The 19,221-nt window shown below is 42.5% G+C and overlaps 1 protein-coding gene across 6 annotated transcripts in view; it reads right to left on the minus strand.

Annotated features, from left to right (window-relative positions):
• Nucleotides 1–19,221, minus strand: part of GRAMD1B (GRAM domain containing 1B) — a 950,052-nt gene that overhangs the window by 116,631 nt on the left and 814,200 nt on the right. For all 6 annotated transcript variants that reach the window (XM_085647254.1, XM_085647256.1, XM_085647255.1 and 3 more), the window contains 2 exons: nucleotides 10,350–10,430; nucleotides 5,975–6,090 (listed from right to left, as the gene is read on the minus strand). In XM_085647254.1, the coding sequence (XP_085503380.1) occupies nucleotides 5,975–6,090; nucleotides 10,350–10,430 (197 nt within the window). The remainder of the gene's footprint in view (nucleotides 1–5,974; nucleotides 6,091–10,349; nucleotides 10,431–19,221) is intronic.

The following is a 19,221-nucleotide window of genomic DNA, read 5'->3' on the forward strand; positions in this document are numbered from 1 at the left end:
CTCACAACTGACACAAACCCTTCTGTGACTGACACACTACCAAAGCTCATAGCCAAAAATCCATTCACGCTTTGATGCCAAACTGGCTTGCAGTTATCAATTCAATGATAAAACACAGCTCTGTTCCTGACTTATTAACCCCTTGGGTGCGGGTTTATTTCCCGCGCTGTGTGGGAGAAATAAACGGTGGGCGGGATTACGACGGCTCCCGGCCGTCGTGTGCACACGCCCACCGTGATGCATGACGGCCGGGAGCCGTCGTGCGCATACAAGGGGTTAATAACTGATCATGTTATACATCTGCTTAAAAATGCAACAGCTGACCCAAACTGCTGTGACACTTTTCATTCCATTGCAAGGCTACATTTTCTCTAGAACATTGTAGAAAACTGTGTTGAATACTATATCAATGCTTGCGTGGATGAACCAAACTATACCGGCAACATCCAATCAGATTTCCACGTGGGACAAGGCACCACAACAATGATGGTGTTAACACCTAAACATTAAAAAAAATTATAACAATTGACTCCTAATTCTTTTAGAGGACCACAAAATCTTCCTATTGGCCTACAAATATAGTTCTGTAATAAATTGCATAGTACTAGGATGGTTGAGTCCTTTCTTGCCAACATGTTATAAAGTAGGAGAAGTCTCTAGTCTCTCGTCACCAGCTCCTGTTACTTGTTGCACACTTAATTCCCACTATTTAGGTAGAGTCTCTTGGATAACAACTAACTGACGGATTTGGTATCTTCATTTAAGTCAACTCAAAATACACAACATTTTCCTCATGCCTAACAAATATTTAAATATGGCTAAAATGTTCACACCTAAAGCGAAATGAACTAAAAACAAAATTTCCTTCTCACCCTAAAACATGATTTCCTTCTCACAAATGGATAAATGCCACCATAACTAATAATCCACATTTGTAAAGCACGAACAATCACCCGTAAGGGTCTCTAGGCACTGGGGGCTGTGGGGAAGATTAAGCAAGCTATTGCCCAGAGTCACATGGAGCTGGCCTAATCTGCCGCAGGTGCCGGGGATCGAACCGTGATCCCCAAATTCCGGAGTCAGTCGCCCTAGCCGCGGCACCACACTTCTTCCCAGTTCTACAGTTATTAGTCTCAAATTGTTGAATCTGACAAATCCTGAGAAATTTTCTGTCAGGAAATGGAAGATTATGCTACTCTAGGGAACAACTGCTTCATATTGGTAAGAGGGATGTTAGGGGGGGTCACAAAGATATGGATACAAATAACAGTACTCCTTCTGATGCCCAGTCCCTGTGTGGATTAAAATGTGAACTGATTAACAGCAGGTCCCTAGTGAAACATCATGAAGAAGTTTCAACCATGATAGAAGGTGTCGACTTAGATGTAATGTTCCTAACCGAAATGTGGACTAGCAGTGATACCACAGTAGAGCTGAGGTTTGCATGCCCAGAAAGCTATAACATTTTTCGTAAACCTAGGATATCAGGGAGGGGAGGGGGCTTCGGGGCGATATTTAAAGAGATTTGGGACTTCACCCCACTACATATTGATGATGTGGACGGTATTGAACTATTAGGCTTCTCACTACAAGAGGCAAGAGGAAAGATATTAATAGGAATAATCTGTTATAGGCCCCCAAGTCTAAATACACAATACCAAGCTTTGTTTGATACCCTCACCAATTTGACCCTAACCCACTCTAGGAAGATCATATTGGGGGATTTTAACCTGAAGGACAATGGGAATTCAGGGCCCCACCTCGGAGATCTAATACAAATCTGCGAGAGTATTAACTTGCGTCAACTTGTGCATCAGCCGCCCACTAGGGAGGGCACACCCTGGACCTTCTGTTCGCAAATTGTAGTGAGACAGAGGTGATTGAGGTATTACCTCAATATTGGACTGACCACTTTTTAATCCATTTTAGGATTACACTGCCTAGCTTAGCTAATAGTAGCAATCAGTCAACAACTTATCGCAAGGGCAGAGAATGGGCCAAACTATTGAGAAACAGAACACAGCCGACCTTCCCAGTACAGAGTCTTTTTGTCCCTACCAACTCGGTAGAGAAAAATTACCAAATCTACTGTAATTTTATAGGTAGCACTTTAGATCAGATTATTCCTATAAAAAGGCTGAAGAATAGGAAGAAACCCTCAGCCCCCTGGTACAGCGAGGAGCTAAGATTAATGCGGAAAAATTGCAAACAAGCAGAGAGGAAATGGAGGAGGTCGTATACGGAATTAGATAAAAGAGAACTGAAACTACTACAGGCCTCGTATAAGGAATCCATCTCCGAGTCCAAAGCGGAGTACTACGCAAAAACCATTGTGCAAGCACCTAATAGTACAAGAACACTATTTGGTATTATAAAAGACCCAACCAATCCTGTTTGCATGGGTAATAAGGTAATTGCAACACAGAAACTCTGCGACAATATCTCTGCCCATTTTGAGGATAAAATCAATAAGATTGTTGGGGGCCTGACCATGAATAATAACAGTGGTGTGGAGGGGGAAAATGAGCTATCTCAGACACCCGCTGCAGAGCGACAGACAGATACCTTTTGGACTGCCTTAGAGTGTTTCCAAACTCTTACTGAGGACACATTTAACAGCCTCGCTCATGGTGCTCCCCCTCGATCCCCTTCCACATGGGATATGGAAAGAGGTCCAGCTGGAATTATTTCCGTGGTTGTGACAGATTTGCTGTCAGTCACTGGAAAATGGAACCGTCCCTGAAGCTTGGAAACAGGCAGTGGTGACTGCACTGCTTAAAAAACCATCCTTGGACCCTACAAGCCCTCTGAGCTTTAGACCAATATCCCTTTTACCCTACCCAGTAAAAATCCTGGAGAGGGCAGTCAGTAAATCCTTGTCCTTATTTTTTAGAAGAAAACCATCTACTAGATAAGGACCAATATGGATTCCGACCAGGACATGGAACCGAGACGGCTTTGGTGACTGTACTGGACAACCTGAGAATGCGTGCCGACACTGGTAATTCATCTGTACTAGTACTACTAGACATGTCGGCCGCATTCGACACAGTGAATCATAAGACACTGCTTCGGAGACCAGAGAATATAGGAGTAAGAGGGCGGGCACTGAAGTGGCTGCAATCATATGTGATGGCCAGACAACAGGCAGTGACCATCCCGCTGTTTACATCCCCTAAGACTATTGTGTGTCATGGGGTGCCACAGGGCTCAGCAATAAGCCCTATTCTATTCAACATCTATTTGCGACCACTGATTCCTATTATTAAATCTTTTGGAATAGATACAGTCAACTATGCAGATGACACACAATTGGTGTTCTCCATGGAAGGAAACCAAGCAGTGTCGTTAGAAACATTTCAGGAGTGCATGCGACAAACCTCCAACTGGTTCAGGACAAAATCATTACAATTTAATGGTGGAAAAACGGAAGTTGTATATTGCTCCACGGCTAAAGTGCTGCGGCTTTTGCCATCTGAGTTTAGTTTTTCCCCTATGGATGACCCACTGGTCCCAGTTAAAACAGTACGTAATCTGGGAGTTTTAATCAACGACCATCTTCAAATGGAGTCACAAGCTAACAAGATAGTTAGCACTTGTTTCTCTCTGCTAAGAGCACTGCGTCAGATTCTCCCACTTCTTCCAAGTGCTACTAGACCCATAGTAGTGAGGAGTATAATTTTAAGTAGGCTAGACCACGGCAACTCGTTATTTTTGGGAGCACCACAATCAGTGCTACTGAAGTTGCAGAGGATTCAGCCTATAGCAGCCAAACTGTCACTAAATAGGCAGCGTAGGTCCTCATCGATGGCAGCATTAAAGGACCTTCATTGGCTGCCCATCAAGGAGAGAATTCTATTCAAATCTCTCTGCACTGTATTTAAAGAAGTACATGGTCTGGGTCCAATATCCATGCAGGAGAAATTCACCTGGTATACGCCTGGTATAAGCCCGGGAGAAATCTCCGTTCTTCCAATGCATGTTTGGTAACTACCACCAGATTCAAGAAATCTAGGATGGGCGATAGAGCTTTTGGGATAGCTGCCTCACGAATTTGGAATACTCTCCCCCTGCATATTAGACAGAGTAAATCATTACTCCCATTTAGAAAGAGCTTAAAGACATGGCTCTTCCCTAGGGTTGAGTAATTCGAGCTCTTGGAAACAGCGTATAAGATATCTGTTTTGCCTAATGCCAATTGGCAAGCTGCAGCCCCAGGAAACCCGCAGGTATTCAAAATACAATACAATACATGCATTAGCTGCCACTTCTAAAGATTCCATGTTCTAGCCTTCCAATTATTATGTTCATTGATAAACCATGATCATTAAACACTTATCTTGGTTAGAGTGTTTTTTTGACAGTGTTCAAAGGCATTTGCCTTTCCAGGCATGTTCCAACAGACACATCATTTAGTGCCACTTTAGGCAAATTGGATAGATTATTTTCTTTGTATTGTTCTAATTAGCTACCATTCTACTGTACCTTTTGCAAAATAAACTGCCAATATATATTTAAACCATTTGACTACCTGCTAAAATGTCATTGTGCCCCAGTCTGCGGGACAACATGTCATCTTCTAGGGCAATACAGAGTCATATAGTTCAACCACCAGGAATGTCAGACCTTGATGGGGCCCAGGGCCAAACATTTTAAAGGCGCTCTCAAGTCTTTTAATCAAGAAGTAGTAAACATAGTATTTTGCTCCGCCTAGTGGTGTTGCCACGTTAAGTTGCATTAAGGATTAAAAAGTCAGGTATTCGGTTTTATTAGTAAACACAAGTTGCAAAAGGAAAGCATAGCCCCAAAACGCATGGGGCATAAGGCAAAGAGCCCCAGTTGCCTTCCTCTTGAGACAGCCTTGCAACCAAATCTATTAATCTAGACAGATGACTATCTGTCTGAAGGTTGATGAAAATCGTGCTCCATAATGCAGTAAATGTAGAACCAGGACAACCTAATAGGTAATTATGACATTTATAAACATCTTAGGAAGTGCATGTGGCAGAAAAAATGGCATATCTATTGGAACAGAAGACTAAGGATTGACGAAAATGTTTATATATTATCAAATTTGTGCTGTGATATGTTCAGGTGTGTACATGAACATTTACTGTGCTGTGGGACAGATTACCAGGTTATTGCTTTGTTCTTAAAAATATCAATACAACTTTAATTAAAAAGATATAAACAAAAGCTCTATACCTCTTGATACCATATCCTAGACTGATGATTAATCACTAACCAGCACAACCTCAGCACTAAGAACACGTCCATTTTAACATAGAGCGGCACCACGGTCTACCCAACCAAAATTAGCAGCTGCGGGTAGAGAATACCGCTTAGAGTGTATAAATGAAAATTCATAATAAAGTTCAACACAGATTTGAGTGCCGCAAAACTGCAAGTTTAAAGAACCAAATGACTTTATAGGACTTTTAGGATTTTCCACAAAATGTATTTGGGCTTAGAAAATATGATCACAATTCCAACACACATACCAACATTTTTGTACATAGAAGGCTGTTGTAGAGGATACAGATCTAAAATTACAACATTGGGAACTAGAAAGATTATCTAGTCAGCTAATGGACAATGGCAAGAGAGCTGTAGAGTCACCTAACCTGCAGCAACTTAGCATCAGAGCACATATCAGAAACTCAGCATTACGTCCTCTTTGGATCTTCACAGAAAGAGTAGGTGCATCTCTTTTGTGTTTACAATTGATTCTCACTTCCGGTGCATCTGACCTCCTTCCTGTCCCCCTTAATACACTTGATGGTACTTCCTTATTCCCTTACCTGTATCATGTGTACCAGATATCCATTTAATGTGTTTTGATCATTTTTACTTTGCCTTACTTTGTCATATGCCATTTGACATCTATTCACCGGTTATCAAGTGTATTGCCATCCTGGATGGGGTCTCTTATGTGATATATTAAACTTCTCAAATATATGCAACTGGGACCTACCCCATTGTGTTGAAGTCATCATCAGGTGGCACATAATCCTCATCGTCACTGGTGAGTCCCAGCTCATTCCCGTAACACTGATGGACAAAGTGCCAGAGTTCCTTTGGACATAAGGGCTGCGGAGGAAAAGTTATCTGCATCAGTGATGAGGGAAAACTTAAATAGATAGTATTGTGTCGTGTTGTACTGTAATTATATTTATATCACGTTTACTACCCCTGACGAGGCATCGAAGGGCTTTTTGGCACAAAAGGATTAGTTGTGCATTTGTATAGAGAAATATGAGTTAATTTGAGTGGTGGACATGTGAGTCTTTTAGTTGGATTGAATAGCATAATGGAGGGATAGAGGAGTAGGAGAAACCAGCACACATGTTGTTAAGTGCAGATTCAGCCTTTTGAAAATGCAACACAATAGCATGCACATACAAATAGCCAGTAATCCACTCACAGAAAAACATTAAAAATCAATATCAAAGATTTGGAAAAAAGCGACAATTAAATAAATCTGCATGCAAATCTGAAATTACTACTTCAAGGAGGTACCATAGCAAAACCATCCACAGTGTAAAATAGACTTTTGCACAAACACAAAGAAACTTTAATGAAATCGCTTTATTAGATCCCAGTAAGTCTCCTTCGTCAATTGTAATAGTCAACCTCAATTACCACAGTCTGGTGTAAAGACATACTTGAGTGTTATATAAACAAACTTATACAAGAATCAACTTCATCTCAAGTGTCCCTTTTTCATTTCAAACCACAATAAATAACAACCATAACATTTATTAATGCTTCCTCTTTAAAACAAAACAATGGTATCACAACCTACTAAAGACCACAAACCCATTTACAATTTATGAATTCTCCTCCTTCTACAACGGACAGAAGGGGCAAACGTTAAAAGAAATGAATCTCCCTTGGGGTCTACATAACCTATAACATTATTTTCTACTAGAAAATGCCCTGGTTACTAGAACTGTTAAATATGGACTCCTGTTTACATCACATTCCTTATGTACATTATCCCCTGTTGTGTTAAAATGTTAGGGATTGCTTCCCTTCATAAATGTATTTCTTGAGTCCTTTGGCACTAACAATTACACTTATTTAAAATATATATTACCTACTGAAAGTAAATTCAAATTCATCACAGTGAAGTTTAAAACACTTTGAGAACGTGAACAGTAAGAGAGCACCTGGATGCCAACCTTCTGCTGTCAAACCATCAACCATCAACACACGCTCCGAACATCCCTGATAAACTTCTTTGTCTGCCACAGTTTGTGAATCTGTAACAATGCTGAAACCAAACGTTTTCAGTTACCCACAGAAAAAAATTACTTAGTACCAGCACGAAGTAGTAATCGAGCCAAAACACTACAGAATATGCAAACTATGAGAATAGATTTCCATTCCACTGATCACAAATTGCACCCAATTGAAAAGCAGCTGAATCACCCATTGTATTGAAGCATCCAAATAACAAAAATATAACAGCCCGACCTAGACTATACATACAAACCTGCATGTTAAAACAAAAACATTTGGTACCTAATTTACTTCAGTAAATCAGAACTGCAAGCGTAGACACACAAAAAGGGAAGAAACACAATACATCTGCACTATCCAAGAGTAAATCCCCAAATATCCTTACAATCAATCACCGTAACTGCAAAATAATTTACTTTTCGAGACAAGATTCTATAACAGGCATTATATAAAGCACTGCTTCAGCCTGAATCCACTCATCTACTATCACACACTCTTAAATCCTGCTGTATCTTCGAGAATAACTCAAAATTAACTTCTCCTCTAAATGCCATTCTGAATGGTAAACACAGGACCCAACTCCTCAAAAGAGTTTGGTTGCTCAAGTGAAGATTGAGGGCTCCATTAATACACAAGCCATAACATAGGGTACACATGGTATTTTCGCTTGCTAAGAACATATCAAAAAGAAGCAATATCACAATATATATCAAATCAAAAAACTACTCAGTTATTGATACCTCTCAAGTTTGAGGGAATCGCCAGCCCCTAGAACTTTTTCAGTATTAAAATGTGTTTTAAAATTTAGTTTGAAACATATATCTGTTTGTTAGGATTGCTTTCGCGAGGTGTACTGAATGCACATAAATTACCAATACGGACTGAAAGACAGCCTTGACAGAATTTGAAGTGCACTTGCGAATATGCACATTGCAACACTATTGGATAATTTCACATTCACATTTATAGGGTTGGGGGATGGATGGCCCTACCTGCAAAAAACAAGAGTAAAGGAACACACACAAACTTCTCGGTCTGTGATTACTGACATACATCTTGCAGGTATTATCCATTCCAAGAAATGCACGAAAATGTACCATGATCAAAGGAAGGAGCAAGGACATTTAGACATAGGGTGAGTGTACCTCCTTATTTAAAAAGGGACATAGGACAAATATTTTCACTTCAAGTGAATTAATTAGACTAAAAGTTTCAAACTGCAATGTTTTGTTAACATAAACCTTAGGTTGAGAAACCTGGTATTCTGTGGATATCAGTGGTCGAAGTGGGTGGGATCTGAGAGGCACAGCATGCCCATACCCTCTTAATTGGGAGAAAAACTGTTCCCCTACTTTTTTGTGTAAATATGACCATCCCAGGACGGTTAGTTCCTGCACATGAAATGCTTCAACTGCATTCGGGCAGGTAGTCCCCGGTGCTGTGAAACCGAGGGAGGGGCAGACAGCTAAACAAGCTTTCTTGCCAGGGTGCCTTGCTTGCCTTAAAGAAATGTTAATGTGCACTATTGATCAATCTGCAAATGTAAACAGTGCTTGGAAGCTGGTATTGGCTTTAATTACCAGAATCACTTGAAGCTTCCTAAAGACACAGATGTAATCTTTTGGCTGGTATTGCAAGGAAGTTACCATCTGAGCAGTGAAGTGTGTGCCTTTGAAACATAGTTGTAAGAAACCTTTGCACTACATACAGTCTGGGTATTACGAAAATTAATATTTTGGAAGCACATTTATCTTAAACCTTTTTCCACATAGTGTAGCAGCCTATCTTATAATGGTTGTAATGCAAGTTTAAAATAATGACTTACATATTCACCATGCTTTCTGTCACAAACTGACCTCGTAGTACTAAACATATACACGCCACTAATCTCCAATCAGGTTTCAATTCTGTGGCTCTCTGTTTACACACACAGAGCTCTGCAGTATAAATAAACTTATAGAGGTTCCATAATGTACGATAGTGCATTTTCCACTGATAACTTAACTTGCACTAATTCATTTAAGCTGAGCGTTATTTTATATAAACTGAAGTTGAAAGACCAAAAAAAGTTACAGAATAGTTTGGTTTTTTTAGCCATGCCCTTGAGTCTGCTTCCACACTCACTCTCATCGTCCCCACTGCACGTAGCATCACAGGTCCCATACTGTTTTTAATGCACTTTGACGGCTGTGGGATATGCAGCCAGTCTTCTGTATCCACAACAATGACATCTAAACATGGTGCAGTTTAGGGGAAAGTTTGCAGATTTGTTTTTTAACCCTGCTTCATGACTGAGAAAAGGGCCATGAAGCTACCAGGTAAAGTAATACAGATTTACTAATCCACATGTATAGTGTTTTAAGCTCTACCTTAAACAATATAAAATAAGGCGCCTGTCGAATATGCACTACTATATATAAAATTATAAGATCTGGCTTTATATATGACAAATTAATTTCTGAATTCCCAAAAGGGTACACTCAAAATAATTTCAATTACCCTATAAATGGCATTGAATTTACTAACCCCCCCATCTACTGTGGCTGTTTTACCTGGGGTTCATATACACTATATTTATCAAGCAAAACCTGAGCAGTTGCCCTCAGAGAAAATCCTCAGTACACCCCTGAAGTCCCTAGGCATGAACAGTAAAATGTACTTAAGGGCCCTTAACATTTAGTTTTTCTCCAAGCATATTAAACAGAAATGAGTGGAAATGTATTGAAAGTCAATATTGTGATCAAGAGTCAGTAGAAGAGATGACCCTGACAGGGTATTGGGCCGTACTACTACTCTGTGTGGTAATAAAAGAGAAGGGAGGAGGGTGTATCACAGTTGAGAATACATTAGCTACCTCAAACATGTACAAGGGTTTATGGTCTCTTCTCTGAATGCCAATGTCTCTAAACCTTACCACTCCCACATAGACCCTCCACTATCAACAATGGACAATCTTCCAGGTAGAGAAACAGAGGACTTTTAAATAAAGTACATGCACACACACGTATACCCTATCTCTCGAGAGAGCATACAACTGAAGAGAACTACTATGCAAGGTACGACGCATACCCTCTGTCCCAAGTACTGATTTCTGAGTTATGTACCTTTTCTAGGAGAGCATTCTGCCAGAGTCTGAACATCATCATGTACGTCCGATCTCGGGCGCCAAATGAAGTAAAAAAGTGCTGTAGGGGAAAAAAGACAGGAGATGAGGCATGGGATGTTACTCACTAATTCTTCACCACAATGCAAGCACTGAGCATGTGCTTGTGAGTAATCTGAACTCTAAAACATATCCTTTGTACCAGTTTAATTTTTAACACCTTCTTGTAATCCACCAGTACGATGAACACCTTATCTTGAGACTTTGAAAGCAATATTAAAATTTTTTAGGCTATTATGCAAGGATTCCATTCCCCTAAATCCATGTACCCTTAAAGCAATCCCCTAAGAGACATGCATCTTGGGGTGCGTCTCCTGAGCACTCTGTATAAACATTCTTCCCCTAAGCTTTCTGCGTATAGACACCCATCTGCTTAACGTTATGTGCCACGTACCCACCGATGACGTTCGTTGACAATGCACCCCGTTGCCAACTATGGATGTACTGTTGTCTATGGACGGCATATATTCAGAGATGTGTACCAAATACAAATATCTCCTGACATGCACATTCCAAGTACTGTATCAGATAAGTGTAAGGAACTAGCACAAATTCTCATGAAATGCTTGTACTACATATCCCATCTCCAGAGATGATTATACCATGTATCACTTCTCCAGACGACTCTGTACTAAGACCTATATTGTTCTTTTTCTGGTGAACCACCCTCATGAGATAGTTCAACATTAGACCCCATCTCCATAGATGCATGTACACTTGCCTCTCTGTTCTGAGAAGCATGTATCATTGGCTCATCTCAGGAAATGTCTGAGCAATGAGACCAGTTCCATGGGATACAAGTTGTATGCGCCCGATCTCCTGAAAAGATGCCAATAACACTCAACATGTAACTGCATCTTTAATTTTTGGAGGTCGATAAACTAAAAGTTATATTTACGATACAGAATTTACTCCTGATGAAGGACCAAAGGACCAAAATGTATTAGGAGAAAACAAGATGGATTAAGATTTATAGTGTAAATAGACATTCCACAGAAGTTTCAAGATATTACGTGTATAATCAATCATGCATTCTTTAAAGGTAAGTGTTAGAAGGTGATTCTGACACTATGGGCCGCCCGGATGTTTTGCTTTTTGAGCACCTAATTGTTGAGCTTTTACTGTGGGGGAGCCTCATAAGTTGGGACTTACCCACAGTGAACTCAGGATGTAAGAGACTGCATGGGGATTTTACTGGTGTCCCCCTGGCTTGACCAGGCCACTGCGCAGCAGCTGGAGTAAGGGACACCAGGCTGGTTACATGCAGACACATGTGTACATGTGTGTGCACACGTGTACGGGCTGCGCAGGGGAGATTCCTAGCATGCACAGTCCAGGAGCAGCTACAAAGTGAATGGTGTGGCAGGACTTATGCAGTGTTATACACTGGAAATAAACATGCCAGGGAAAGTCAGTGTGTCTTACTGTTTTTCCCCATGGGAATGTGGAGCCCATGGGCTAGATTAACTTCCATTAGGCCTACAGATTCCAGACACGCACTTAAGTCCACTCTAGCGGATGTGAAAAGAAGTATTCTGCAGAGTCCAAAGTCATATTTGTACTGCTTTTGGGTCATCCAGAACTGTCATATTTCTCTGAGCCAGCCATGACCAGACCCAGGCTTAGGGCTGACCTCAGCTGGATGGATTGATAACCTTTCTTCCACAAGCTAGGGCCTCCTCTCCACGAAGAGAGGATGGGTGGGGCTACAAGCTCATCCATTAGCAGCTGTCACTGGGTGCCAGGCCCCAGGCTGCACCAAGGAGGGAAGGCAGCGTGGGGGGAAGGGGCTTCAGAGACATGTGGCCAGAGACCCTGGACGACGCCATTGTGAACATGCCCAGAGGCTGGACAAGAAGGAGGGAGCAGGGGCAGGGAAGTGATGTGTCACTGTTTGATAGGACCAACAGAGACTTCCTGCCAGCCCCCTACTCAACTTTTAAAAAGTGCTTGCACAGGAAGAGAAGCTCTCTCTGGGGTGTGGTCTGCTGAGGCTGAAGGTGCTGGAGCCTGGCACAATGGGCAGTTGGAAGGAGAGACCCCCTGACTGCCCCCAGGCCCCTAGCAGCACCAAAAGAAGAGCCCAGGACCGGCGCGCAGAAGCAGTGGCCTCTGCGCGGGGAGAAGAGAGGCCAAGGAGGAGAGCCAGGTGAAAGGCTGGCGCAGGGAGCCAGTGAAGACAGCTCCCTGCTGAATCCACCCTCTTGGAGACCCGGAGGGCGAAGGAGAGTGCTCCCAGTGGCTGTGGGGCGCCACCAGGTGCAAGAAGACGGGGGCTGCCCCCCAAACAGAAATCAAGCCGGAGGGGGGCGCCACCGCGCTCCCCCCATGAAGGTGACCAGAGGGGGCCCGGGACCCCACCCCGGGCCCCGAAGCAAGGCCGGCGAGCGCCGGCGTGCTCCCCGTGAAGATTCACCCCTACGGGGTGCCTGGAGCCCACCCTGGCCCCTGGCGAAGAAGCACAAGCCGGGGAGCACCGGTGCGCTCTCTGTGAAACAGGGGGAGGGGCCCCGGACCCCATCTCCGGCCCCGTGCGGAGAACCAGCAGCGGGGAGCGCCGTCGCACCCCCCGGGAAGAAGACTCCGGGACCCAGGACCCCATCTCCGGGCCCCGCGGTGGTGGGGGGGAGTGACGTCGCACTCCCCCCCCCCAAAGCCCGGCGAAGCCGGTGAAGACTGGCCCGTCTGTCCACCAGAGCGGGCAGACCAGAACGGAGGGCCGGCTCCCGCGGCAGCACGCATGGGTGCTCGCCGGGCAGGGAGCTGGCAGGGGCAGCCGGGGGTGGTCTCCCCAGGCTCCCCTCCAACAAATGGCCATGCGGGGGTCACGGGTGGGACTGGGGCCCCCGAGGAAGACCACCAGCGGTGCGAGGGTCCCGGGTGGGACCGGGCCCCGGAAAAGAGGAGGAGCGGCCGGGGATGGACTCCCTGAGCCGCCTACACTCACCTGGGGGTCCGGGTGGGACCGGGCCCCCCACCGAGGCCCAAGAAGCGGCCGGAGGCCCACATCGAGGCTTTCCCCGGCACAGCGGGAGAGCCGCTAATAAAATATTCTTAAGAAGGAGCCACAAGCGCCCCATAATGCCTTGCAAAGCATGGGGAAGTTATCGTTTTTGGTGCCTGGTGGTCCCCCAGAGGAGGGGGGTCACCCTCACTTGTGAAAAGGTGCTGGGAGGAGCTGCTGGAAAAGCGCAGGATCCCACCGGCACAAAGAGAAAAGTCACCCTAAGTTTCCTGAGGATTTGAAAGGAATACCCCTCAAGGGATCAGCCAGCATTTTAACTCCTCTTGGGCTGGAACTTTCGTTCTACAGCTGGAGGAGGGTTGAGAAGTGCATAATGGAGAAAAGGACTGTGTAGGGGATGTCTAGAGAAGGGCATTCCCTGGAGGTGAAGAGATGTAATTGCACCAGAAATGATTTTACTAATGTTATTTCTTTTAGTCACATGTGTAATGTGAAGTACTTGTGTGAGGTGATGTCATAAGCAAAGTGGGGTTATGTAGCCAGACATTCCTCCTAGGGTGTCTGGCTGTATATGCGTAATCCTATGATTTTATCTGTGATGCCTTTAGGGGCTGCAATTGCAATGCATTCTAGTGATCCACAAATGTGATGAGTACTGTCATTCTAAAGTGTTGCTTAAACATGTTTTCTTGCTACTGCGCTTAGGTGAAGAACCCAGACTGCTACCCTTAAGATATAGAGGTGCATACTTTATGGTCAGTAGGACATGCTCAGTCAGGGTTACATGTCACCAAGGCAGGGTTACCTATTTTAAATGCTTGTGGCTATGTTCAACCAACTGCATTGGGGGCAAGATGATGTGCATACATGGGAGTGGTGGTACTAGACCCCACATCCCCCTGCGGGATGGGTGGAGATGTTATGCAATGTCACAAAGTAATTCCAACAGCTTATGTATATTTGTAAATTGGTGCATAGTATTGAGTGGTGTGTGTGTTTAATAAATGTACTCTTACTTTTCTAAAGCAAAGTACAGACTGGACAATGAATTATTGAGTGTTATTTTTGCGCACCTGCAAATGTCGATTACTAGCCCACACCACCTCCGTTGAGTAAGCCTCAGACTGCTCTGCAATGCTACCCTTTGAGAGTCAGGTGCTACAATTGGGTGTTTGGTTCCCAGTGAAGGACAAATGTAGTCATGTTATTTGTGCAGGCCTCACAGATGCAGCCTCATTTTCCAACAGTAAGCCTTCAATATGTAGGGTAACTCCCAACATTAACTGGAGTAGCTTGGTCAACTTTGACAAAAATATGTTCTAATGATGATCAAAATGAAATCTACCATTCACTAAATGATATAGGCCCATTTGGGCTCCCAATGAGTTGTGTATAGAAAAGAACCCGCTTCTTGTAGATGGTAGCTTGTTTCTCCCACGCTCCTAAGCACATTTACTAACTTTCTTCTCCTATGCGGTCTGTACCTTCAATATACACCCTGAAATATATGGACAATGGGCCTCATCTCCTGCACTGCATTTGCCATGGAGCCCATCTCAGAGATAATTATATAATGAGACCCATTTATTGTTATGCATGTGTCATGGGTCCTTCCTCCCAGTTGGTCTGTATTAATACATGTCTCTTGACAGCCTTCCCATTATACTCCATCTCTTTAAAATCATGCCCATGAACCCACCTATACCTTTTTTTTCCTTTTCAGAGTTTATCCCTTGCATATTAACAATGGGTCCTCCCATCCCACGAGATAGATGTAGCATGGACCACATATCGTAAGACTCTGTACTCTTGTCCCAAGACCAATGCTCTGTGGACCTTGTACTCTGAAATACGAATGGAAGAGACTCCAAGTACTGAAGCATCTGTACCAATGATCTCCTCTCTGGGGATGTACGTATTTATGCCTCCTGAGATGTATCTAACATGGACCGAATCTTCATCATATATGTACACATAACTTTTTGTGCCTACAGCAACTTCTGTATCTGTCATAATGCGAGACTTCTGTATTGCTTACTTTCTTTCATGACTATAGCACATAACCCCACCTTCTATGATGTATGTGCCACAATCCATCAGTACCATTACCAACCAGTCACACCTTTTTATGATCCTTCAGAAGTTGTAAGCCCTTTTTCTACGGCCACAACCTGTACTAATTTTCTTCTGCATGAAGACTTTACTTACCTATAAATCAGGTTTTATAGATTTACCCCTCTTATGAATTAACATGCAACTCTAAATCCCTTCGCCCTGTGGTCAGTATAGATGCTGTTCTAAAAAGTTCAGAATAATGAATTCAATGTTAAATCAAGACCTATGGTCTTTATTAACCGTATACTCAAAATATCCCTCACTTTCAACCGTTTGTCATGACCTGCTAATCAGCCCAATATTCAGACATATTCTCAGTGTACAGTAGGTGGTTTACAAGTATAACTCAAAACAAAAAAGTTAGTGTTACATAAAACTAAATGTACATGTATTACATGAGCCCATTATGGTCATGCAAAATGTGCACAAGCAAATTGGTAGTGCATACTTAATGAGATATGTAGGAGGTTGACTTTTAAATGCATTACTTGATTAAGATTTCCATCCCTCTGTATCACAGCTCGCATCTAAGTCATCATAGCTTTACACAATTGTGTGAACTGACTGCCATGTTGCCGCTTTGCATTTATTATGTAGCTGTTGCCACATTTCCTCTTGTGGGTAGCACTCTTGGTCTACAATTCAGCTGTTTTCTGTCAGCTTATAAAACACTCAGGTGCGCGCTACAACCAGAATTGATAAACCGTTGGAGATGGAATTCCCTTAGACATATGTCCAAATCCAACTGCCAGTTTAATGGATGCATTTAATGGGACGGTTCAGTAGATTTAATAATGTAGCAGCCTTCTTACTGGGATCAAGTGCATGTTAAACGGTTTAAATCTGTGATGTTGGGAGAAACTATTTGTGAGCTAATGTTGAGATTCAGATGTGGCCTGTGGTGGTAACAATATGCAGCACTGTTAAAGGTTCAATGTCGCATTCACTCGAAAGTTTACTAAAACCAGGTGTTTAAATGTGTTTTTTATACAAATACACCATATTATTTTCAAAGATAGTTGATGGCCGATAAGCATTTTTTCTGTTTATTATTTTCAGGAGTGCATCAAACATTGGCATGCTGAACAGTTTGCCACCATCCATTGTGATACAAGTGATGAAAGTGGCAATGTATATGAACTATCACAACGCAAAGGTAACATTTCCTTTTCTTCTGCACCAAAAGGTGCTTCTATTTAGAAAATAACATGTTTTTATTTCCGTGTCTATTACTGGTTCCATGTATTTATTGCAGGGTATTAATTATGCGTTAATGAATTTAGGGTCCCATACAGATCTCAGATTAATACCACCATTTTAACTCCATGTTAACCATCTTTTAAGGTCTGTTCAATAGTCAAGAGATAGGGCTTTTAGTAATTCCCCATTCAACCCATTGCAAAAATAAGGTGATGGGTAGAATGCTTGAATGAATGAATTAATCTCAGTTACTAACACCCACAATGAGCAACATTCCAGACCATCATTTTCCACCCAGTGTGTTCTAGACAGAACGCTGAATTATGCTGATCAGCCTTGGATGTGCTCCAATAGGAGCAACGCAGCCCAAACCACTAGACCAGGTCCCCTCCAAATGAGAACACAAGCAACCCCAGAACAATTTTTGCCTACTTATGCATCACAACTGAGCTGCAGCTTGAGTCCTAAGAAACAGTGAGCACGTGTTCCATATCTGACCACATCTGCCACACTTCAAACAACTAGCTTGCTTAAGTGAACCTCTCAACTATGGGTTCAGACAGGCAATCATATCCTGGCTCAGCACAGAGGAGAATTGTAGTCTCATCATCAGCTGTTTGTGTGAATACGCACACCTCTTAGATAGTATTTCATTTGAAATGTATGAGACTCTATTTTACATATTAAAAGTACACTATATCGTCAAACATTTCGTAACATTTAGTTCTTTATCTCGAACTTCCATTGTACACAAAATCACTCCTTTTTTGTTATTTCTTCACTACAGAATACATTGGTTCACTGTATACCATAAATAATAAATTATCAGAGATGGCAAAGGCTGTTTTTCGAATGCTTATAAGAGAGAACTAGTCTTTAGGGCCCTTAACCACTAACAGTCAACCGGCTTTTAAGACTCAGCACAGGGTAGCTGCCCTGCTCTTATACCAAACCGCTGATAAGATTCAACTATCCAAAACACATGTTCTCCTGCTAACATACTGCTACTGAAATATTTATTCAGCAAGCCTGTCGATTTTGAAAAAAACAATATTTCTGACTGATAACTCAAAATGAAAGCAAGATCTATTAACTTTGCCAGTGCTTGTTTTTCCGTGAAATTTAAATCTTGCCTTTCAGTTTTCTCTACCACCTCTGGATGGCAGTGGTGCTTCAGATACAAACATTTTTAAAACTACTTACATTTGGAAACCATGTAAAACAGTATGGTTATTATTTGTCTTTAATTATTTTATTGTGGATACTCTGGCTAACTCTTTTCCTTATCACTTTATTCATTTGATTCTTTTGGCTTCTTTAATCAATTATACCATTCCCTATTTAGATCTGACTGAGATACTACTTTTGTTGTCTTGCCACGCGTATTCAATAAGAAAAAGCTAACTACAAAATACATGAATATACACTTAAACAAGGGATTTGGGTCAGCAGTCTTCATTCATTGGTCTGTTCAGCTCTCATTCACATCTTGCTCCCACCCACAACCAGGGCCGGCTTTAGTGCTGGTGGCGCCCTGTGCGGCAATGTTTGTTGGCGCCCCCCCAATGACCACCTCCACCACGGATTCTCTCACTAGCACCCTTTAACAGTGACCAAGTCTCCATAACCACACTCTCTCAGATGCATTGAATTAGATATATAGCGCCACTCATACCAGTGTAGGGTGTCCGAGCACTTTGCATCACACACACATTACACAGAGACAATCGATCATATGTGTGTAAATCAGTGTATAGGAAATGTTACATAAGCCAAAGGACTAAAAGTGTAGGAGTCACATGTCATCCATACTGTTAGGCAGTATAGTTTAAGAGTGCTTGGTGTGGAGAAGCACAAACTCAGAGTCGAAAAAGAATCGGCATAGTTGGGAGTTTTCCTTAATAATAAGAATCGATTTCTAGCCAAATTAACCCTTCTTGCAACATTAATCAATGTTCTAATAATGTATACTTTGCAGTGTGTATGCAGTTCTAGGATGAAAGTTAATAGCTCACTATTCTATATTAGGACTTTAAGTTATAAATTGCAAGTAACAAAAGGATGCCTCTTTTGAAAGCAGTAACCTGCTGCTGATCTGTTTACATCATATGCACTCTGTAATCTACTTGGTACACGTTCTTTGCAGCAGGCATATTAACCCTCTGCACTAACTTCACCGAAGTCAAAACCTCAACTATACACAATGCCGATCTCTCTCCAGGAAGATAATTAATCACACGAGTTATCTTGACAATTATGTGAGGCCTGGTAATTGCCGGGGAAAGAAACGCTGCAGCAGGTGCTTCAAAGGCATAATAAACTTTCAAACATGGCGCCCCCAGGAAGCCAGCACCCGGTGCGGTGGCACCGGTCGCACCGCCCTAAAGCCGGCCCTGCCCACAACAGCTTACAAGCTTTTTCAGATATTGCCTCTCTTGTACTTAGCTTTTTTGCACAGAGAGTGGTGGCAATTACCTGGATCACATATATACACATCCACCTAAAAAGTAGTACACTTCAGCGTCAGGGCTGA

Source organism: Triturus cristatus, chromosome 3_2, assembly GCF_964204655.1.
Source record: "Triturus cristatus chromosome 3_2, aTriCri1.1, whole genome shotgun sequence".
Classification (NCBI taxonomy): Eukaryota; Metazoa; Chordata; class Amphibia; order Caudata; family Salamandridae; genus Triturus; species Triturus cristatus.